At 35.2% G+C, this 25,919-nt stretch overlaps 1 protein-coding gene across 4 annotated transcripts in view; it reads left to right on the forward strand.

Moving 5' to 3' along the window:
* Foxp2 (forkhead box P2) overlaps positions 1-25,919 on the forward strand; it is a 540,629-nt gene that overhangs the window by 415,630 nt on the left and 99,080 nt on the right. The window contains exon 6 of one of the 4 annotated variants that reach the window (XM_017321341.1): positions 7,635-7,709. The exons of the other annotated variants lie outside the window; for them this stretch is intronic. Within the exon in view, the coding sequence (XP_017176830.1) occupies positions 7,635-7,709 (75 nt within the window). The remainder of the gene's footprint in view (positions 1-7,634; positions 7,710-25,919) is intronic. 4 annotated transcript variants of the gene reach the window in all.

Consider the following 25,919-nt stretch of genomic DNA (forward strand, 5'->3'; position numbering starts at 1 on the left):
TGAAGTGTCATAAAGGCCCCTAGAAACAACTTCCCAGATGCCCTTCAGTTGCCTCTCCTCCATCCTTAAACGTTGTTCTTCTATGCCATTGTCAGACTTGTCAGGGTCTGCTCTTGCTGTCCCTTATCATATCCGTTCACTCACCCAAGTGACCTTCATAATCTCTAGTTAGCTTTATCTTAAAGTGTGCATCCTTCTCCATTTCAATGCTGCAACCCTAGCTGTTGGCCATAAGTGGTTGTTTAGTGACTCTCATGCAGCTTAGACAGACAGCCAGTTCCTACTGACTAAACTCACTCCTCCATGATGTCCACACAACTCCTCTAACAAATCCTGTGATTACTCTTTAGGGCATGATAGGATGTGAAGTCTTTGGCTTTAATATTCAGAATTTGTCATATTCTCAAACTTTCTAGCTTACAATGCTCCCACCATTCAAAAATAATTGAATTTCTTAGACATTCTTAAATTCTTTCGATTCTCCTTATTTATTTATTTATTTCCATGAAAAATGTCTAGTCCTTTGAGAGATAGCATAAAAATTACCTTCTGCTGTCAAGGGTACTCAGCAGCTGAAGGTGCCTGCTGCCTGAATCTAATGAACTGAAGTTACTCTCCAGGGCCCACATGTTGGAAAGAGAACTAGTTCCCTCCAGTTTTCCTCTGATATAAACACAATTTTGCTATGAGACATATACCACCTCCACAACACACATACATACTTCATAGATATGTACATGCAAACAGATGCACACAATAAATAATTGTAATTCTTAAAATATTACATTTAATATTGTTAACTGTTCCTTTTACTTCATGAAAAAAACTTAGTTCCAGGTACGTTATCTTAACCTGTAATCTTTGGATAGAATCCATGAGCTGCATAAACCTAGTTATAGAAAGAAATGTATTCTAAATTATCATATTAATAAAGATTCCATAATTAATTTCTCCTTTTATAAATTGTATTAGTTTTTTTATACTGCTGTAATAAAACACCATGACAAAGACAACTTTAAGACAACTTAACAACAAGAGTAGAGTTTCCTTGGACTCTCAGTTCCATAGGAATTGGATTCCATCACCACAGAGAAGCACAGCAGCAAGCAGCAGATACAGGGATGAGAAGGGGGGGAGGGGGGAAAGTAAGAACTAAAATTCTCAGCTGCAATCCTGAAGCAGACACCGTGAATTGGAAAGCAAGGTGAAGCTGTATAATCTCAGAGCCTTACCCCAGAGACACCCTTCCTTTAGCAATGTTGCACCAACTGAACCTGCCCAAAAGTGCAACCAACTTGGAACCAAGTGTTTTAGTACCTGAACCTATGAGAGTCAAGGCAGTCTGTTATCTGAGCAACCCTAAAAAATCAAACACTAAATTGCATCCTTTCAATATTCAATGGTACCATGGCACAGAATACACATGGTCTCTCAAACAGGAAAGAGTGAAGCCATAGCGAGGCAGTACAGGTTCTGAGTCATACTGAAATCCAGAAAGATGAACGCCAGATTCTGTAGCTCCATGTCCAAATGAAAGGGCTTAGATAGTTCTCTACTTCCAGCTTTGCTGCCTACAACATCCATCTGTCTTGGACTGGTTTCTTTCACCTTCTGCAGCTCTCTTCTCACAGATATCCCACACTCTGGCATCTTCATTAGTATTGGTTCTCTATGGAAACTCAGGATTTACCTTCTCATCTTCAATAGTGGCTTCTCACAACCTCTTGCTTTCTCAGGGCCCTAACACAGGGACTCCCAGACACACTCTGACTCAGCAGCTATCTCAGACCATGTAGGAAAAAATGCATGACCTGTTCATTCTCAAATATTTTTATGCCTCTAAAGCCATGAAATTTTTCATGCCTCTAAATCTAGCATCACATGAATGATGCTGCCAAGTTTAGATACCAGCTTAGGAAGAACCATACCTCCATAAACCCAGTAGCAACATAGCTGCTTCCTAGGAGCAGAAAACACCATGGTCTCTCTCTCACAAGTTGCAAAGCTAGTTGGCTGAAGTTTGGTCCCCTTTAAACTCTTTCCACTGCATTCAAACTCTTTAATAGACACAAGATCCAGTCTTTCACATTGTTCAAAACCACAACATGGTAGGTTATTACCAGCAGCATCCCACGTCTATTAACTGCTTCCATTTTGGTCATGATTTTGTCGCTGTGACTACTGAACAGAAACGTTTAAAAGAAAGAGTTTATTTGGACATATGGTTCCACAGGAATATGGATTTATTAAGACAGGGAAACATGCTAGCAAGAGGCACACATAGAGACTGGAGCAGAAAACAAAGAGCTTACCTTTCCAGCCACAAGCAGGATGAAGACAGTGTAGAGTGGACTACATAATCTCAAAGCTCACCTTATATGATACATGCCTTCCAGCAAGGTTCCTCCATCTGAACCTTCTCAAACATTGACACCAACTGGCAACTAAGTGTCAAATACATAAGCCTCAAACCACCACATGGGAGTGTATAATAAGCTACCATCATGTTACTGGCTCTTAAACCTATTACTACATCTTTTTACTTCATCCATTACTAAGGAAGCACACTGAAAATATTTCACAACTGATAAATACTTTAAAGCATTTTGAAAACTGAGTCGCAATATAATTAAAACTTATTCTTACCATTGTCATTTTATTTTTGCATACATTTTTTTTCTGAGAAGGCTGTCCTATGCCTTACACAATTACCAGACTAGTTGAATATATAAAAAGTTGAGAGTTCATACAACTGGTTCTTACGTTTGCCATTTCCTAGCTTTTAATGCAGAATTGCTTTTCCTCTATGTTCTGGAAGTTGGAACATGTGTCTTTCATACTAATAACTTCATGACTGATACATATTTCAAAACAGTAATTACTACAGAGTGTTGACTGTATATTACATAAAATAATAAAAACATATTTGTCAAAAAAGTAGCCTAAAGAGTACATTAATTCCCAGGTTCACTAGATTGATATGACCAAGATGCTTGCTAAGTGCACATCTCTGGACCCTACCTCAGGTCTCAACATCTGAAAAGAAGCCTTTGCAGAAATACTTTTCCCTGCTAACATTCTGCACAGTAGGATCCATAGTATACAGTGTGGTCTTTAAATCGTCAAACAAACAAATAAAATCCTGACTCTTAGGTAATGCCAACTGATTATTATTTAATTAATCCTGCTTAGGGGTTTTACTTTATTATTCTGAAAAAAATATGCCTCTCTAATAGTTGTGTGACATTCTTTTCAGTATGATAAGGGTGTTGTAGTCTGCAATATAGAAAGAAATAAGGCAAAACTAACTACTCCTTCACAATGCAGTCTGAAAATTCTTTAGGTGTGTGCCTGGACTGATTTGCTCTTTGGGTTTCATAGTTTCTGCTTGCTCCTGGCTAACCTGAGACATACACCAACTCATCTGACATGCTTGCAGTATAAAATACGCAAAATTGATTCTTTCTACACATCCATAATTTTTTATTTCCTCTGTCTGATCTCAGCAATGTTTCATCTATTTTTCTAGAGCTATTAAGGGAAGGATTAAATAGTGTGATTTTTCCAAAGTTCACAGGTACCACCCTCATATAAATCTCCCGCCCCACCGTTCCTGCCTAGGTTCTATGAGGCAAGATGCATAGCAAAAACAGGTAATCAAACAGATTGGTGGAATAGACAGAATGAAATCCACTCATAGAACCTTTTTTTTTACATTGTTTTAAAGTATGATTTTACTTTTTACAGTGTTCCTTGTTATCTTTACTAACCTCGAAACAGACAACGGTATACCTTCCAGGAATCGTTTTACCTCAAATATAATGAGGCATGGAGTTTCGCACACCTTAAAAAAATATATGTTCATCTTTCAAACATCTTCGGGGAATTACAATTTAAAATATTTTCATTTGTTGGGAAAGATCAAAATAATCATACTTACTTTTTCTTTTTTTAGAAAAGTACAACTTTGTGAACTTTTCAAAACACATTCTCTTCCTTACAAGTAATTTCCTCTTGCAACAGGAGACACATAATATGTACCCTTGTTTGCTTTTTTGCTTTACTACAGCAGATTTCAACAAAGAAAATATATATATATTCATTGGAAGAGATGTTGACTTGCATTATGAAGTCTACTGATAGAAACTTGGCATAGTCCTTTGATGGGAGATAGAATGTCTTCAGTATATTTGTATCCTTTATGATGTATAATGATGTTTCACATATAGGAAAACCAGTAATTTTTATCTGAAAAAAAAAAACCTTAAGTGTCATTCTACAGCAAAGATCTATAAATATGGATATACATGTGAAAAACATCGCTAATCAATAGTAAGTTTATGGTTGCTACCGTTATTCCATATACTTTTCCATTCTGCCAGTTTAACAAGTCTGCAACAGTCCTTCTTTATCACCTTCTGAAGAAAAAGACCAAGAAAAGTTAAGTGCTTTAGTCAAGGTCACAGCATGGCTAAGTGTTGAGTCACTATCTGAACTCCGGCAGACTGTCTCCAGAGCCAATATCCTTATTTTGAACAATGATCCGTATTTAGCTGAAGACTAGATTTCTTCTGAAGTTCATGTTGAAAGCCCTTTCCAGTTCATTGTCCTGGCCTTCTCAATGTTGGTGCTTATTTGAAACAGATGCAAACACTTAAAACATCCACTAGCATTGGGTTTCGCTGTATTTGCTGGATTGTGTCAGGCTGCCTCCAGGAGACTGCTTTCTAAGTGGCTGTCTGATTTCATTCGTTACTAACCTGCAACTTCATGGGTCTGGTAAAGCCTGCCTGGTCAGAAGCTTATTAGAATCTCTTGCCAACATTCTGTCTCCCTCTGCAGTATAAATTGTTAGGGCAGTTGTGAGAATAGAGTGAGTGGACTTTTTTCAAAGCACAGTTTCTTTTCTTAAACCTGTTGGCAAGCTATGATGACTGGCTAAGTGCTCTGCAAACTCTCTCTTCACACAGTCCTAACTCTAGGAATTAGTCACTGATAGTTGTTTAAAAGCTTTTGCTTTTCAAATGGGTTTGCTTTTTCTCTCTCAAGTTTTTCTTCAGTTTAAGACTCAGTCGTCTATCTCAGAATTTGCTTTCTAAGTCTATATTTGTATGGCTGGCTCAGTACTTTTGATTGCTTAATTGTCATATTTTATAAATGTGCATGCAAAGTGACAAAAGGAAATGTCACCTTTAACCCATAGCACAATTTCTTCTCTCTTGTGTCCCTAAGGATAGAGTCATAAGAGTTTATTGAGCTTTCTTTCTCTAGGTGTTTTCTGGGATATCTTGGCATGAATGAGTTTGTTTATCAGAGATGCTTGTCAAAAATATAAGACCTGCTATGGACTTTAGCAAATCAAAAACTGATTAAAATGTCCTTTGTGCTAATCGAATCATAATAAAATGTTTTTGATGACTCTGGAGCTTCCTTTAGACTTTTCCTTTGCAGAAGAGTTCTCTATAAATGTAGGAGTTAAAGTTACATTTGTAAAATATTTCAGGAGGATTGTTAATGAAGGCTCATTTGATTATGCTTATGTTTAATAAAATTGTGTTTCTGTGTCACTTGAGCTAAGAAAATGAACCATTTTCTCTTCATGAAGCCTTAGGAAAGCTCCACCCCAGAGTCCAAAACAATAGAAGAAATCTTCTAAATACACACCCGTAAGCACCTGTATTACTGAAATGATGATCATAGATGCTCGTTTCTGTGGCTTTTAAGTATCTTCATTATTACACATCATGTCCTAATCACTTCAGGTGGTCATCAAGTGATAAAGCTTCCTGCCTCCTCCCTTAACCCAATGAGATGACAAACTCTCAGCATCTCCCCTGGTTTTGTTGATTTCCTAGGTACCAATTATAATATTTTCATTAATTTGTATCTTCTTGAAGAAAAGATGATATGATCTATTTCTGGAGCTTAATTTTCAGTATTAAATACAATGTCTGTAGAGTTCACACAAAATGTGTTTCCAGTCCCTTCAGGAAGAGCATCTCTCTGAGGATTTTGTTTTCCTTGGTGTGGGTCTGGGCATATCGTCATCATGTGAAGTAACATCTCGTTTTTCAAGGATGCTTATGACCTTGTTAAATTGCAGTCCAAAAATTGTGTGGCTTGTTTTGATTTTAACCAAAGTTACAGCTGCCTAGCTGTAAAGCAGTCACTTTCTCTTATTATGACTAGTTCTTCAACTTGTACTGTTTTAAATTGCCTGCAATTAGCATATTTCAACCTTATTTTTAGGTTTAAATTGCAGTGTGAGAGTGTACTCTCCTCTTAGCTAATTAGTGCTATCAAGGAACAGTAGGTTACCTCATTAGTACCATGTGCATTTAATTAAAGAAGAGAAAATTGGAGTTAACCTCATAGTTAATATTTTCACAGAGTGCTACAATGCCAACACCTTCAATTGGAGTCACACCCCTGTGTATCTAATTATGCACTGGTGCCAAATAAGGTTAGCAAGGGCACCACAAGGCTGTTGACAAAATAATTTAGATGAAAATGTGTTTGTTGGATTCTGACAGTAAAATATAACTTGAACATCACCCCAGTTCTCATCTGCCAGCATCAGGTGACATACTCCTTCACAAGAGAGAGAAGGAAAGGGATATTTTGGAAGCCATTTTTTTTTTCTGTCTGAATTAATGTGGCTTCTATCTTGAAAAAAGTGACATATAGTCAGCTAAAGCATATACAATCCTTTTCTTAAACAGGGCCTGGAACTTCACAGATATATTTGAAAAGAATTATTTATAAGATGTAATATTTACACGCATCAAACTACTACCAATACCCCTTGACACTCTCACCACCTCCCTCCTCGCTGTTCTTCTTGCCTGGTACAATTATAATTTCCCTTGTGTATTTTATGAGTGGGGATCATTCTTTCATATCATACATGAAGACTAAGAATGGGTTGTCACATGGTCTATTCAAATGCAATGTAATCCTTTTGCCCTTCAGACAAAAATCTTTGAAATGTCTGATTCTACTTAGGCAAAAAGAAAAAAAAAAGACATTCCATACCATTTATCAATAAATAATCACTTTGCTTTTACAGATAAAATGCAAACTATACTTTTGAGTATATAAAGTAGTTTCCAATGCAAGTGGGAAAATTCAACAGGTTTTAACAGTCACTGTGGTGTGATCTCCACAGTCTTAGATGTGTATAAGTGGGAATAGCGATAGTATAATAGTACTTAAGCAAGACACTAGCTGAGGGGGTGATTGCTGTGGTCCTTATAGGTTATGGTATGGAATTCGTTTTATTGGTCTAGATTATGATATCATATTCTATAAAACTCACTGTGGTATTTATATCTCTAAAAATATTTATGAACAATAACCATAATTGCAACTCAGGGACTTAAGGCAGGGAATCATGATTTTTTTTTTTCTCACTGGCCCATTTATCATGATTCCAATATTCAACATCACATTTAATAGATTGTTCCAATTTTGAAAACCTATATGAATGTCACCTGTGAAACAAAACTAGAATAGTTTGTGTTAATCTACCAAGGACATTTTTTTAGTGTAACTAATAATACACATTATTTTTTTATAAACGCCACAACAGAGAAAAAAAAAAGCCAACTCCCAATTCTCTCTGTTTAATTTAGGAATTGCTCCTAGAAGCAAAACTGTGTGTCTGTGTCCACTCTCCTGGTGATGGGCATCCTCACAGCACATTTGCAGTAAGTTTATTGGGCAGTAAGAGATCAGATGCACAGTGCAAAGCCATGGACCCAGTCCCACAACACAGAACTCCTGAGATTTCTGATAGCCAAACTCTTCCATTGACACGAATCATTAAAACCCAAGTTATGTCAAGAAACAGACACAAGGCTGCAGACTTTCTATTTTCTCTGTTGTTTCCACTTCAGTTCTGGCTCCTGAGCTATACACCTCATAGTTTCTCTAAGTTGGAGGCATTAGAGTCCACTGGAACTCTAACACTGTATAAGTATGCAGCACCAACACACTTTCTTGACAGTTTAGCCATAACTTGGTGAGGCAGTGCTGGTATGATGGAAATGGATAGTGGAGATTATAAGTTGAGTATATCTTTTAGCAAGAAGTTGTTGCTTCCTGTTCCTAAAGTTGCCGTACAAACAGGAGTGGGGAGGGGCTTGTGTGCTCTCTTTATACCCTAAGGTTCAATGAAATTTGGTTTGGTGACTCAGTATGTATACCAGGTAGCCTAGAAATTGAATGGTAAAGTTGAAGTATGTAGTTGAGGACTTTATATAGAGCTGCTTTGGAGTTCTATTAAGTATGGATTTTGCCTATTTTCATCAGAATCTTTAAAACTGTAATGAAGGATTTCCATATTTAGAATTTTTACCTTGTTTCCATACGAAAGGATGGATCTATTTAGTCTCTGTATGTGTTAGAAGACATTTTAAATATAATGTGATCATTATTGTTTACTAAACAGTTTGTAATGTTCACTTCTTTCCGCAAACAAACTCCAAAGGAAAAATAACAATAGCACACTGCCTCATGGAAACAAAATATGATGCATTGATGATGATTTTTATATAGAAAGATTTAGTGACAACAAGAAGAACTATTCAAAGAATTAACCAAACGAGGAGTTGGTTCTTTGAGAAAACCAACAAGATAGATAAACCCTTAGCTAGCCTCAATAGAGGGCACAGGGACAACATCCTAATTAACAAAATCAGAAATGAAAAGGGAGACATAACAACAGATCCTGAAGAAATCCAAAACACCATCAGATCCTTCTACAAAAGGCTATACTCAACAAAACTGGAAAACCTGGACGAAATGGACAAATTTCTGGACAGATACCAGGTACTAAAGTTGAATCAGGATCAAGTTGACCATCTAAACAGTCCCATATCCCCTAAAGAAATAGAAGCAGTCATTAATAGTCTCCCAGCCAAAAAAAGCCCAGGACCAGATGGGTTTAGTGCAGAGTTCTACCAGACCTTCAAACAAGATCTAATTCCAGTTCTGCACAAACTATTCCACAAAATAGAAGTAGAAGGTACTCTACCCAACTCATTCTATGAAGCCACAATTACTCTGATACCTAAACCACAGAAATATCCAACAAAGATAGAGAACTTCAGACCAATTTCCCTTATGAATATAGATGCCAAAATCCTCAATAAAATTCTCGCGAACCGAATTCAAGAACACATTAAAGCAATCATCCATCCTGACCAAGTAGGTTTTATTCCAGGGATGCAGGGATGGTTTAATATACGGAAATCCATCAACGTAATCCATTATATAAACAAACTCAAAGACAAAAACCACATCTCCTTAGATGCGGAAAAAGCATTCGACATTGTCCTTTGCTCCTCAAATGCCTGGTATCTCTACTAAGTGACGGCTCAAAGGAATCATTGTCAATTTTTTGAGTCATCACATAAATCAATGGATTCATTTAATATCACATGTATTATGTCTATAGTTCATTTTCACTAAAATTTGTTAAATTTTCCATCATCTTCAGGAATTGCTTTCAAATTGGCCCATTCATTTTACCTGTTTCTCCTCCTTCTTAAAATACAAACTCCTTGTGCTGATGAACAAAAGTGAAGTAGATTTCCATGTATTGTAAGAGGGAAAACTTACAATTATTGAATATAGTTTAAAGCCTTTACCTTTATGTTATATAATTGATATTATATAACTGATGAACTCTATAGTATACCCCTTTCTTACATTTGTTAATTTTATGAAATTATGTCCAAATATTAATGAAAATGCACTTAATATAGCTGTTTCCTGAGCTTTGGCTTATTAGTACCAGATATTTCCTATCCTCTGAACATGGTAAAAATCTAGTAGCATAATGTTGAGTAGCAATGTTTTTTAATCTGTTTGCTATTATATTTTATTTATTAAATATGTGTTCACTATTTCACTGAAATACTGGGCAATAACTGCACCCACTCAGATCATATCTACATGAAAATTGTAATTTAAAATTTTACCTACCTGTTATTGTTCAACCTTCAGAGTCCATAGGTGGAATATTTGTTAGGAATAACAATGCAGTATTCTGTTATTAAATTGATTACTTCAGGAGACACACACGCACAATCACATGCATGCACACACACAGAGACTCACACACACACACACTTCTCACATACATACATACATACACACACACACAAAAACACACACACACACACATTTGTGCGCTCATTGATTCCTGGCTTCAAAAGAGGGCAGTATGAGAGTCACCCTAAGAGATGACTGATGCTTGCCTTTTACAATCAGTTTTTTTTTCCATTTGTTATATTTTTGGCTTATTTTGAAAGAGTCTTCACGTGTTTTAATTTCTTTCCTTTAAATTTATTTCTAAAACAGATGTATTTTTCTCTTTTAACAAATATCCCTTTCCTATTTAACAGCTTTTAAATTTTCTTACTGTTGAAATACTAAATTTTCACTTCTCTCACCCAAGATAGTAAGCCAAGTTCACTAGCCTATAAAGCTGTCCTGTTGAAACCTCATCTGCCCAAATGATCTCATTAACACCTACCTGCATAAGCTCATTGTTAGTCTTGCCTACAGGTTTTTACACCTCAATGAATACTGTTTTACATAGGGTCCTGCCTCTTAGCTCTCACCACTAAGGCAATTATGCCTAATGCTTAAGGTCTTCACTTTGGGTTCTTGTTTCTAAAGCCTTTAAGCACTGGATCAAATGGAACTTTTGATGAACAAAATATACTGCGTCTATAAACTAAAGATGAAATTTGGCCAGTAGTGGCCTGGTAGGGCTATTTTCTATTCTTACTAAGCTATGTAGACTGAATTTGCTAGTTACCCCCTCCGGCGCTTTACTGAGCTGTGATTGCCTCCTGAATGATGCATTTTGATGAAAATTATGATTTTTTTAAAAAAGAATCTTTCTCTTTTTAAATTTCAAATAATCTGTTCTCGGGACTCTGCCGTCGCTATTATCCTCTCAACTGTTTGTATCCAGGTTTAGCACATGAAGATAGAACAATGTTAGGAGCTATGGTGTCAAAGTTAGATTATTCTGAACAGTTTACCCATTAATATGTGATAATTGTGTCAGAGCAAATAAAAGATTTTAGAATATTTTAAGTAGTCTGCATTTAGTTTTATGTGCGACATAACCAGGGGAAATATTACAGTGTGTTTTTCTAGCACAATCTTCTTTTTATTTTTATTGTATATTTTATTCTTTTAATTTCTGAGTTTTATATGATCTCTCCCTTCCTTTTCTTCCTGAACCTTCTATATCTTCTTCTTTGCTCTCCTTCAAAATCTTCAGTAATTGTTGTTGCATCTCCATTTACTGTTGGTGAGATCATTAGGAAAACCAGTGTGGAGAATTCTCCAAAAAGCTGAAAATGGATCCACCATATGACTGTCCCTTTGAAACCATGACTTAACTCAGTATAAAAGTATAGGATAATTGAATTTATTACGAAGCTTTACAAAAAGATCAATCTCTGCTTACTGTGTCGATGGTTTGATAGTATAGTTATTCAGTAAGAAATAAACCTTAAGATAATTTTATAACCATTTCAGCAGATGTTGTGATTTTTGTGAATGTCTTAAGCTATAACACTGTGAGCACATTTAAAGCTATAATCAACCTTCCAGATGCTTCATCTAAAACAGGATAAAAGTTTCTGTCTTTAAGAAGCTCAGCTACTGTTCATGTGCAGTTTCTTGATGAATCTTTTACTCTTCTGGTATAATTCGAGATTATTAGCAATTACCTTTGTGCCTTTCCTTCACTGCTGAATTGCAGGTCTCTGGGCTCAGTTCATTCTTGATGCCTCTCCTGAGTGATTGCCTCTCACCTTCTATTTTATTGCAATGTTTGAGATTGCCATGGATTCTCTTGATGTTGGATCCATGAAGGACCAGTAGCAGAGCTTTGGCAATGGAAAATCCTCTTTGAAATTTATAATGAATAATTCACTTCCCATGATGATTCACTTAAACATCAGCAAGACAGAAGTCAGGGAATGATGAAAGGTTTATTTATTTAGCTATCTGGGTTTGTTGTTGTAAATATATATTTTCATCAAATAAATTGATACACACACTAGAATATGTATGCAGCAATAATGTGAATTTATGATGCCTTTTAGAACACATAGTAGTTTTGCCTTTTCTATTTTAATGTTATTTGTAAGAAACCATTAGTGATAGTTTCTCTATATATGAAATATAATTACATTAAATTTTAACAATTCACCATAACATCCTTAAATATTTGTGTTACTTAAATTAATGCATACTTTCTATTTTTCATTTCCATTTTCATCCCTTGTATATTTTATATCTTAGTTCAATATACAGATTAACAAAAGACACAGAAATAATTTGTCATTATATAGTTCTTCATGGTGCACACACACATGCACGCACACACACACACACACACACATGTCTAAACGATCACTTATGCAAAAGTATGTGCATGCATTTTTATTGAGCTGCATTTGCAATTCAGTTTCTTTATCTTATTAAAGTTACATTTTTACATTTGTGGTTTTCATTAGGTAAATGAATTGGTTGTTATTCAAACGGGTAACAAATTATGGCATGGAATTTTTATTACTGGCATGGACAGTCCTGCCCACTTACTAATATATACCTCAAAAGTATTTGTAAATAACTAGGCTTTACATATAATTTCAAAAGTGCTTTAAGCAACACATGACTTCATATAACAACGTAAAATATATGATATAGTCTTAAAATTTAGCCAGTGGAATTAACAAATCTTATTGATCTCAAAATCTAGTTATATAATAATTATTTAATGTGTAACTATTAAGAAAAATTGTAAATTTTTAATTAATACTATTCTTTATAGTAACGAAGATAGGTTTTGTTCAAGGAAATTCATATGACTAGTAAAATATAAAGTGTTTTGCTTGATTTTGGTCTCAAAACAAAACTTTATTCATATATGGCACCTAAGTGCTGTCACAGGCTGGCATTTTATTTCTAGATAACTAGACCTTCTCTTGTCCCCAATAAGAGAGATGTTGTTAAGTGTTTGGCAGAAATCATCTTCCCTTCAAATCTAGAGTATTGGATATGACAGGCAACTCCATAAAAATGTTAAATTTTATTATTTGAAGAATAATATTACAATAACCTTAATTCCCTTTAGAATCTTATAGATAAGTATTTATGCTGGGCAAAATCTGACAGCATTCAATAATAATTAAAGTATTACCACATAAAAACTTTCATCAAAGAGCAGGCATCCGGGAAACAATTTTTCATCTTGTTAAATAAAATGAGTCATGAATTTACACATGGTTGTGTGATTGTGGAAAAAATGGATCCAATTTTTATAAGAATGTCAAAAAGTTTAGAAATTTGATATTTTTCAACAATATATAGATAGCTAGATTAGATAGATGATAGATAGATGGATAGATAGATAGATAGATAGATGATATAGTATTCTGATGCATAGATACTATGTAATTAAAAGAGAAATATAAGTTGAATATCAAACATATTAACTACTATATTAACTTTATTTTTCCAAAATTTCTCATCACTTGTCAGATCTGTGTTTCTTGGGCTATTTTATATACAGCCTAGTATATAAGTGCAGGTTTTGCACTCTCTTACATTGGAAGAGTCATTCTTTGTTACTGCATTAGACAAATAGTCTAATCACATTTTTGTCCTAAGCTAATCACACTTTTTAAGTAAAAGTATTATTTTTATTCATCTACCTCTGTTACTTTATTTTATCTTTTGGAAAACATTAACAGATCAAAAAGCTTTCCTTAATCACTCACTATTATTCATTGGATTTATTGAGGGATTATTGGAGATTGATCAGTCCTTTTAGTCTTGAAGAATAGACTATATGCTTTGTTTTAAGTTGTATATCTAGTTTTGATTCTATTTCTCACATACAAAACTGAATTTATTTTTCATATGTTGCTAAATATATTTTACTAAGACAAGGTTTTAGAAGGAGATAGATATTGATCACTTTGAAATTACCACACATATTCTCTGACTACTTGTGGTTTATTTTGAAAAGATTTCTAAGGTCTTAATAAGGTCTACATGGTGACTTTGTTTATAGGGTAAGGGTTCTGTAAAGGAAATTCAAGGATGTTTCCATGATACCATCAGAAACATTTTAGAATGGATTATGAATTACTAGTTTACTTAACAAAGTTCAATATGTTGGCTGGGGAGAGAGAACTGGGTGGAGTAGAGGGGGACCCGTAAATATCAAAAAATATGTGACACAAGAACATATTTTCCATAAATGGTGGAAAAAGGAAGAATTTTAGCTAGATAAAAAGGTCTTATTCTAAAAGACACTTAAAGAATTCCAAACATGGTTTCTAATGTAGAAGATTAAGCCTCCTGATGATCATGTTTTACTCCCTGATAATAATATTTCCTTTATTTTGAATACATATTCAAATATGTTCAGTTGTTTATGGAGAGAAGAAATCCTGAGAACTTCCATGGCTTTACAGATTGCTCTTTACTATCTGACACATAAACATTATGTTTTATCTACTAAAGATAAGTGATTAGTGATGCTGTCATGTTGTCTTGCTCTTGAAATACTCAATAATCCTAATTAAAACATTTATCTGTCTAACACTGAAATACATGACTTTAAATATGCAAATACCAAAATAGATAACTAAGATGGAGCAAATGAAACACTCACATTTATAACATATAGCCTTTATTCTAGAAAATAAATTTACAACACTTGTAAATTAACCATGTATTACTATGGTAGTCAGCACAGACATTAGAACTCTGTTGAGTATCCATGACTCTAGATAAGTCCTGCTAAATGTCTATAATGTTTGCAAATTCATCTGGAATAATAAAAAACCTAGAATAGCAAAAACTATTCTCAACAATAAACGAACCTCTGGTGGAATCACCATGCCTGACATTAAGCTGTACTACAGAACAATTGTGATAAAAACTGCATGTTACTGGTACAGTGACAGACAGGTAGATCAATGAAATAGAATTGAAGACCCAGAGTGAATCCACACACCTATGGTCACTTGATCTTTGACAGGGGAGCTAAAGCCATCCAGTGGCAAAAATACAGCATTTTCAACAAATGGTGCTGGCACAACTGGCGGTTATCATATAGAAGAATACGAATTGATCCATTCTTATTTCCTTGTACAAAGCTCAAGTCTAAATGGATCAAAGACCTCCACATAAAACCAGAGACACTGAAATTAATAGAGGAGAAAGTAGGGAAAAGCCTTGAAGATATGGGCACAGGGGAAAAATTCCTGAACAGAACAGCAATGACTTGTGCTGTAAGATCAAGAATTAACAAATGGGACCTCATAAAATTGCAAAGCTTCTGTAAGGCAAACGACACTGTCAATAAAACAAAAAGGCCAACAACAGATTGGGAAAGGTTTTTTACCAATCCTAAATCTGATAGGGGACTAATATCTAATATATACAAAGAGCTCAAGAAGCTGGACTCCAGAAATTCAAATAACCCCATTAAAAATGGGGTTCAGAGCTAAATAAAGAATTCTCAACTGAGGAATAATGAATGGCTGAGAAACACCTGAAAAAAATGTTCAACATCCTTAATCATCAGGGAAATGCAAATCAAAACCACCATTGTTAAATTAGTAAGACTGTTTTATTATGATACCACTATAAGATAAATGATCATTCCTATTGATCTTTCTCTGACTTGTACAGTCTTTCACGGCTGATTGGTGTTTTTTGCATGAAGCATCAACAACTTGTAATTATAGGTAGTCTCCTAAACAGCAACAACTGATATCTTTTTTATTACCCAATAATATCTGTTATTATTTCACAAACATTGGATGCAGACAAATATATTTTTATCTTCAAAATCCATATTCCTTTTCTGTCTTTTGCTTACTTCCTTGTTTATCCTACTTATTAACCTACACATATTATAAAGGTCAAACTCAGTTACTATCTCACCTTACCCAACTTTCACTAACATGGTAATTAATTTGATATTATGTGTCTATACTTATTTTTGGAAGTATTCTACTTCCACTTAACTCATGTTTGTCAAATATGAATATCTTGACAATCCAGGCAAACTTTTCAATAAAATACTAATCATTACATACATATGATAAATTTAGACTGAGAAGATGTAAAACAGTATTTGGGATTTGGAAATCCATAGATCTGTAAGAGAAATTTCACCATTTTACTGTTTGATGAGAAATAATTTCATTGGAGATGTCTTATGAGGAAGTCTTTTTTTTAAGTAGCTTACATAAGGGAAGTCTTTGAGAACATGGAAATAAAATTTGAAATTTTGAATACTTGTTTAAAAATTGAATTGAAAGATTCTCTAAACTTTTGAACAAAGAAGTGGATATACCATACCCAAACCATCCTGTTTAAAGACGTCCTTGGGAAAAATGGGAAGATATTGTTTAAAAAAAATTGAAGTCTCGGTGTCCATGATAAATGATATTGTCAAACAAAAAAATATAACCATTAAAAATGTCAACAACAATATTTCCACTGAGAAGGACATGGTAAGAAAATAAGGTGCACATACAGAAGAAGGCAATAAGGTTTTTGAACATTAGGGAAATAAATGAAATTGAGATCACTGAAAATTGGTACCTTGTGTTTGGCTGACTGTGAACTAGTGAGATCTAGCACTCAGAAAGAATAGTAGGGTTGATGGTAGGCAGTGGGAGCTGGAATTGGTAAGTTTTATTTGATAGAAGGATATTTCTACTCAGCCAGCTGAGCTGAGTTGGAAAAATGCAGTGTTGGAAAGCACGTTGTATATAAGAGATTAGAGTCATGTAATTTTAATGGAATGTAGCAAAGCAGATGGCACAGAGAAACCATGAGACAAGACACTGGGAAAGATAAGAGCCTGTAAAAGGTTGAGTCTAGGCCAAGTATATTGGTACATGGCTTTCAACCCAGCACATAGGTGGGCTTCTGAAAGTTCATAACCAGCATGAGATACATAGTAATAGTAATTACCAAACCAGCGAAGACAATATAATAGACAGAGAAATAGAAGTCAGGAGTCAAAGGTAACTAAGACAGAGAGAGGGAGGGAGGGAGGGAGAGAAAGAGAGAGAGAGTGAGGGGGGAATTGTAACTTTTGGTTTTAAGTTGATACTTTCTTCCTTTCTGTTTCCCTGTTTCCCTCCCTCCCTCCCTCCCTCCCTCCCTCCCTCCCTCCCTCCCTCCCTCCCTCCTTCCCTTTAGTTCTTTTCTTCTTTCTCTTCCAGAATAATTCTAGATTCACACCCAAATCTATTTCTGAAAAGAAGAAACAGGAATTTACATGTTTTCTGCTCCCACAGACTCCCATTACTAACATCCTCACCAGATTTGTTAGTATTGATTAGGAATAATTACACTTGATTCTCACAACAGTCTATTCCTTTGCACGGGGTCACCCTCAATGTGGTGCATCATTTGGCTTTTGAGAAAGATGTAATTCCATGTGTCTACCATTATACCATCTTATGGGAGACTTTACTACCCTAAAGTTCATCTGTGTTCCACCTCTTTATTGTTCCCTGATCTTTAACCATAAGAAATAGCAAAAACAAAAAACAACAACAAAAACAAAAAAAAACCAACAACAACAAAACAAAAACTGAAAGGAGTCTATATTATTATGGAATAAGTTTTGTTGTTACAACTATGGGGTGGGAGAGAAAATAAGTCAGTAGGTTTGACTAGGGTGTTTTCACCAAACATGACAGTGACTAGAGTGGAGAAAGGAAAGAATTTAGGAGGAAAGATAAATAGTATACACTATTCTCAAAAACTGTAATGGAAGCAAAGAAGATAAGTTTATGACTTGAGCAGAAAGAAAAAGTGAGGAATGTCCAAGAGAAGGGATGTTACCAAAGGGCAGAGATTAAGGTCCAAAAGGTGAGCTGGGGAGATAGCTCAAAACATGAGTCTCAAAAGTGTGAGAGCCTATGCTTAGATTCCCAAATCTTAACACCAGACATGGTCTGTAATTCCCAACATCACTACAGTGAGATGGGAGGTGGAGACAAGAGAAATCCCTGAAGCTTGCTAGCCACGTGGCAATAGCAAGCAACGAAGACACTGGGTCACACAATATGAATGTTGAAGACTATTACACAGGGATGTCCTCTGATTTCTGCATGACAATCTTGGTGTGCACATGCCTGTATTCATACATTCTCAGACAATGTAGACACACACACACACACACACACACACACATACAGGGGAGAGGGGACAGAAAAATAGAGGGTGATTCAACATTTATAAGTGAAGATCATTTTAAAAGGAATAGAATCCCACTCTCACCCACACTTGCTAGATCCCTGTTATAGGCTACCACTAGTATATCATTTCCTAAATCTGTCTGTACCTGTGACTACTGCGGTGCCTTTCTCCAAGTGGCTGCGAATTTGTTGTTGAACTCCATATCAGTTTTTAGAAATTATTAACTGGGACAGACCACAGAAAGGAGAGGGAAGGTATTAGCACGGTGGTTAGGCTGTGCTAGCTGTGACAGCTTTCCCCCATCACGTCATATTTGTTATACTTGATGCTATTATTAGCTGGGAGAATGACTACTCAGTAGAGTTAAAACTTAGCAACTGTGTTCTCTTAAATGACTCTAATAGCTCAGTCACATGTGAACATCCTTCCCTTCCCCTCCGACAGTCAAGGTGGATTAGTATAATTCCAAAGAACATTAATTATTCTATGAAATATTTAGATACATTAAGATTGAACTTCTGAAGTAATTGGTTAATTTTTGGTAATTAATAAAATGAAATTTTTGCTGTTCTGTGAAAACCCTTTAATGAAAAGAGAAATTGTAACGGGAGTAAAATGAATGCAGAAATATTATGATAGTCTCTTTTCCACTGTATTGTCAGTTTGAATTGTGAGAGCAACCTTAGATTCTAACCCATGATACTGCCCTCATAGGTATATTTAACTGCTTAAATCTGTCTCATTGCTACACATTCTGTAATGCAAACAGAAGTAAAGGTTGGTACCTTGACCCCAAAGCCTTCTCTTGTTTCCTTTCATAAAACATAAACAAAGAGTAAGGATAACAAAAACAAATAACAAAAGACACAAGTATGGCCTTTATCTCGTGGTGTGAAGTTGAACATCTTTTCTTTTCTTTTCTTTTCTTTTTTTTTTCTGAAAATGTTTTTTCCCTTCTTCTTCTATCACTCAAGTTTCCTTTGCATAGCCTCCAATCCTGATTCTAGATCTTCTGCTTAGTCAGATTGTGGTCATCTTCCTTTCCCAAGAAATGAAGAATGTCTTTACTGTTAAACTGATGGCTGATAAAAATAAATGGTTCTCAGAGCACTTATGGCCTCTACTTTGCAGATAATTCCTTATAAAGTGGACATAAAATATTATAATTCCAAGAATTGGTGACTAAGTTTGGGAGTTTAAGCCTCCAATTATATCTCTTGTGAACAAATAGTCCCTTGATCTTCTTCACTTAGAGTAGTTCATTTTAACCTCTTAGCTAGAATCCTTTTGTTAAATCATCACAGGATGTGCTGAGCCCCTCCAAACTGAGTCACTAAGGTTTCGGTGAAATGTGCTCCAGAGGCTAAGAGCACTGTGCCTGTGACATCAGACCCTGTTGAGGAGAAGCTGACCATGGTGACCAGGCATCTGTACACATTAAAACCCAATTTTTCTATTAAGGAAAAAGCAGACCTGCATAGTGAGTTTATCTGTCTGGTGTCACTTGTCAGTAAATGACTAAGCCAAGATAAAACTCAGATGTCCAAACCCAAAGTATTTCTTTAACATCATATTATTGGTGGTGTTCTCTGATTTTTTTTTAACTCCTTTCCACCTCTCAGTACAAACAACTATGTTAGAAGAAGACCTGAGGTCCATTCCTTAATATTAGAAAAAATACATCAAATTAGCTTGTTTTATTTTTAAATCTGTCCCTGAAAAACTTTTCTGAGCAATGTTTGTGCATTTGTATTCTTACTTCATTTATGTTTTCCAGCTTTTGTGGACCATGATGTTTTTAGCCTGACCCTCTTCAAGCGGAACACAGAAAGGATTTGACAACTACTAGGCAATGCTCCAACTCATGATTCCAATAATTTGATGGTTTAAAACAATACACTCTGGTCCCTGCTGCCCATGCTTTCTCTATCAGTTTATATTTTATCATCTTTCTTACAGAAACATCTTCCTCTTTGAACATTCCCCTCCCTTACAAGTTGAAGCACTCATGTAGTAATCCTGAGTCTTTGCTATTTGTCTAAAATCACCTGCTCCTGCCATGTGTCCTGTTAGTTACTCTCTTTAACCAACTTACAAAAGTAATTGATTCCTAACCCTGCCCTAAATAGGTCTATACTTTTTTCAACATCTGTGTCCTGGTCACTTGCTCCCTGTATGCAGTAGTATAATTCACAGAGCTTCTGATACATTTTGGCTGATACTCTCCCTTGCAAGGCAGAGAAACCTCTCCACCTTCTCCTGCTTGTGTTGCTGTATTTACATTAATTAGGGCTTAGTATTTCATTTTCCAAGGTTACACATTGAGAAATGGATATCGAGTTTTCTAGATCAGTGCCCAGCACTTAGTAGGTATCCTTAGTGGGACATTTTTATTCAACTTCTATGGAAAATTTCTTTTCTGCTCTCTGTTATAATGTTTAATCTAATGATCTCATTTAGAATGGAAGTATACTTTAGAGGGAAAATATAATAGTAAACAATAGTCACCCACAAGGATGCTGTTTTCTGAATCTTTTAATGGTAGATTTCTGTCTTTTGGACCAGAAACATTTCTCAAGTACATAATGCTTTTGATTTTTCAGAATAATTATGCATTTAAAGACAATAGAATTTTCTAACTTTGTCCTTAGATAATGTCTTTCCCAAACTTTGTAGCTATGGAGGCTACATGTTTCTAGGTCTTATCTCAAGATTTAATTTGTTTAATGCGTAGGTCATAAAGCCTGTGTTGCTTCTATTTGCCCCAGGCTCCTTGATTCAGAATTGGTCAAATCAGGAAATGTTTATAGCAGAGACTTTATTATGAAGTCTGCTCATGAAACTATCCTAAACCTGGGAATTGTCAGAAACGCAGATTTGTGGCTCCCCCCTGCCATGGATCTGATGAATCAGAAGTTGCATTTTAACAAGATCTGCAGTCAATTTATGCTCTCTGTAATTTTATAAATGTACTGAAGCTGCATATCTGCTAAAGAATATTTGAATCAGTTGTGTGTGTGTGTGTGTGTGTGTGTGTGTGTGTGTGTGTGTACCTTGAATTTCTTAATGATCGTGTGCAAATACCAGAATAACTTAGAAAAATATCTAGGAACCTTATAGCTTGCCATAATGCTTATTGCAATAAGCAAAAGACCCAGGAACAAGCAATTATATGCTCTGCAAGAAGCCTCACTTAACATTATGAAGTTAAAAATGGTTCTCTATCACTTAGTCTCTGGTATGCACCATACGTATTTCAGTAGTAAAGAGATTATTTGTGGGATATAAGAAGGATAAAGAGATTTACTGTAACGTGAGTTATTGTAGGTATTTTTAGAGGTGTTTACTCTTCTATTAAAATTCCATTTATAAATACCTTATTATCATTTGTTAAATTAAATGAAAGTTTATGGAATGCTTGATGACTGTTGCCTGTGCATTAAGTATGCACATATATTTTAACACTATTTGCATCTTATAAGGCACTTAATATTGACTCGTTGTGGTGTTACTGCTTAACCATTTCCTTAATTTTATTTAACTTTTAAACATTATTCATTTTAAACCAGATAAAGTGTTTCCAGATGCTATATGAATAGGACTAGTTTCTGTTTCTGGAATCAGAAAACTGATATGTCCCAGCATTTGATTTAACTCATGTCTTTGCAGGACACTGTCTCTCAAACTCTCAAACCATAGTTCATATCATTGATTTCTTATTAGTTCTTAAGTTTATGTTTGACACTTATTTTAACTAACTGAGCATGTTCCTTGACAATTTCATACATTTATTTACTGCATTCTGATTACACTCCCCTCTTGTCTTGTCTGTGGTGGCTTGAGTAAAATAGCACAGGCTCATATATTTGTAAGCTTAGCCACCAAGGAGTGGCACTCTTTGACAGGATTAAAAGGATTAGGAGGTGTGGCCTTGTTGGAGGAAATATACTACTGGAGGAGGGCTTTGAGCTTTCCAAACCTGTACCAGGCCAACTCTTACACTTTCTGCTTGCAGATCAGGATGTAGTTCTCAGCTCCTTCTCCTGCACCATGCCTGCCTGCACATCACCATGCTCACTGCTATAATGATAAAGTATTAAGCCTCTGAAATAGTAAGCAAGTCCTCAATGAAATGTTTTCTTCTATAAGAGTTGTCTTGGCCATGCTGCCTCCTCTAAGCAATAGAAGGTGAATAAGACACTGTCCTTCCCATCCCTACAGGTCCTTCCTCCCTAGGCTCTCACCCCTGCTCCTCCCTAGCATTCAGAGAGTTCATGACTTTTGGTTTTGTTTTATGACCCACTTTGTATAACGAGGGTCTCTATGTGACATGGTATTGAAACTCTCCATTGGATCTTGGTAGGTTTCTCAATAGATTTGCAACTGAAGGCAATGATTCCCATTCACCATGAATTTATCTGTATCAAAGAGTTCAACAGTGACAGTCAGGGAGCCCGCAGCCCATCCATTTATATTTGGCTCTTGATATGCCCATTCTTTTGCAGGCCCAGTGCAGGTATCCACACAACTGTTCATTTGTATTGCCATGGTTATAACTTGCTCCGAAGGTGATATTTTAAGCCTTTCCCTGTATCTTTTGGCTCTTACAAGTATTTATTCTTTCTCTTCTGCAATGTTCCCTGAGGCTTGAAGATGAAGCTTTAACATATTTTTACTTTAACAATATTTTGTTTACTGTAAATGTTTTCTCTTGAACCAAAATACAATTGCTTGCTATTAAAAATATATATATATAAATATTACTATAAAAAGAACTTCCTATTAGTAAAAAAAGAAAGATGTTGCTAACACAGTACTACTTTCTAATATTGACAATATATATTAATAATACTGCTACTACTTAAAGCTGAATTTAGCTGGTACTTATTCCTTTAGCTGATTTTGAAATATTACATATTTAATAGGTTCACTAAGTTCCGTCTTCAAATTTGAAATGAATAAAACACGTACACAAAAGCATTAATTGTTACAGTTAAAAATCATGACCAATTAAGTTATGCTACTCAAACCTATTTAAGCAAAACAATCAAGAGAAGCCCATACAGAAGAGAGTAGAGGATAATCTCAAGTTTGTATAAAAGATGAGACGCCTCTCATTTGTTATGTGAGAGCATCTGAGAGTTCAGAGCGACTGCCAGTTTCATGAGTATGAGACAGCTGAATACATCTTTTCTGTAATCTTATTGATAGCTCTGATAGTCTCATCTTTAAGGTAAATGCCCTTAGGATTTGAATAATTTAGGATGGTTTAAGTAATATAGGATCATTTTTGATTTTCCTTTGTTCTTCATCCTTATATCTCAGCTCCATTCTTGAAGGAAAGTGTGAAGGACTGAGATTATATGTACATACAGTTTGATAATTACATATTAAATGTTTTAGAATGATAAGGAATTGTGGTTTTTGTCACCCCCAGAAGACAACTTTTGTAAAAATAATGTGTATACTTTTTTTTAGATATCTTGAAAATAGTAAATAAAATATTCTCTGCTGTCAAAAAGAGTACAGTTTATGTTTTCCATATTTGTTCTGTTCTTGAAACCTGAGGGAAATACCTTCATTTAACAATACTCAAGTCATTGCTCTAGACTCCTATTTAGAAAAATATAAAACATGCTTACTATAGACTGGCCATCATGCAGTTTCACCAACAGGAATGGTTTCTGAACATGCCTGTTACACAGGACATTTTGTCTATCTCCAAAAAGAAATGCTTTAACACTGTAGTAAATTTTGAAGTCTTCAATTCTTTATCTCTAAACCAAGAACAGTATCCCACTTGTGTGAATGGGACCAATCAGTGGATAATGTTTAGAACAGTGCCAGAAAAAAAGTGGGTTTCTTGTTTGTTTCTTTGTTTCTTTGTTTGTTTGTTTTGCTATTCACTGAAGTGATCTAGATACAGAACCTAAGCCCACGGTCAAAAGGCCACAAGAAAACTTGTTTTAAATCATTACAATACCAGGGAGATTTTTTGAACTCTGAAATACAAGTCACTTCAGGCCAGTGCCTCACTTTCCCCATATGTAAGTTATTGTGGAGACTGGGGAGGTTCTTCAGATCATCTAAATTCCATGCCTGACTATCAATTTAAAATAAACATCTGTATTCTTGTGAGAAAAAAATATCATTAAAAATAACTCAAGTCTCTAAGAGCCAAAGCTAACTTTTTGTATGTAGTAGAAAATCAAGGTACAAAAGTATGTATAAATGGGGATAACCCTAAGGGATGTTAGAGCACACTTGATTAATTAATACCACAAATATTTGTTGAATGCCTACCATGTGTGAGGGAACTTACAATGACAAATAATATCAAGAAGTTCTTTCTGTTCACGGAACTTAGATGAGAACGTGTGTGTCAAACAGTGGTGTGAGTTCCAGAGGAAAACAAGCGTAATGAAAGAACAACACAACAGAGTGGAGACTATTGTTTTTAAAATGTGATCAAGGAAGCAGGGAATCATTAGCTGAAACAAAGAGGAATAAGTTCAAACCAAAGGATCAAATCACCAGGCCCATGGAAGGACCCTGGATGTTCTCAAGAAAACTGGGAACTTAACACAAACTACATTTATCCGTATAACAATGAAAACATGCTAAAGAATGGATTATTTATAGTTGTTGAGCTGTTAACCAGCTTCTCATCAATATGAAAAATACCTGACCTCATAAAGATGGAACGTTAATTTTGGCTCATATATTCAAAGATTTCAGTCTGCAGTCTTTTAGCCTTCTCTGGTATTTTGGGCCCCAAGACTGTACGTCATGGGAACATTTAGCATAGAAAGCTATCCTATCACTTCACGGGAAGAAGGAAGGAGGAGAGAAAGAAGGGAAAGATGAGGGCGGGGCAAAAATAGTGAACACTGAGACTAAAATGAACAGAAGGAGAGAGTAGAGAAATATCTATGAGGGGAGGGGAGGGGAGAGGCAGTCTGAGTCTTAGTATCTCCGTCAAGGTAAACCCTCAGTGATTTTGCTTCTGCCCAGAAAGCCCAAATTTTGAATGACCTCCTCCCCAAAGGTCCAGACATGAGGAGTCTCTAATACATGCTCCTTTGTAGAATATTCACATACTAAACATAACATCTTTAACATTTCTTCGGTTCATTGTGCTAGTCTACTAATTGCCATGTTTCAACAAATTAATTTCCACATAAATAAAAACCCGCAGTTAAAAATAAAAAATAAATGAGAATTAACTAATTAAAGCAGTGAATAATCCCTAATCTCAATTTACATTTAATTTCTACATGCTTCTAATAAGGAATGTATTGCTTCTGGTTCTTGACTTACCAACTATGGATAAAATATAACTGTCAGAAAAAGTTAAGAATTTGACATTTCTCACCATCACCAAATTTTGTTAGTTCTGTTTTTATTCCCCATTAACCCAAGTAACCTCTTTATTACTAAAATAATAGACTTAAAATTTCCATTTTCCCACCGACTCTGTTCTAAGGATAACTACTTAACAGCAACAACAGAAAGGGGTCTCTTTCCTTTTGTAAAGCCAGTAGAAACTTTTCAAGATACAAATCATACTGTCCGTCTGCTCCCTCTGTAACTTGCATCTATGACAACTACTCATGTTTTAAATGTTGTCTGTGGTTCAT

Source organism: Mus musculus, chromosome 6 (assembly GCF_000001635.26).
Source record: "Mus musculus strain C57BL/6J chromosome 6, GRCm38.p6 C57BL/6J".
Classification (NCBI taxonomy): Eukaryota; Metazoa; Chordata; class Mammalia; order Rodentia; family Muridae; genus Mus; species Mus musculus.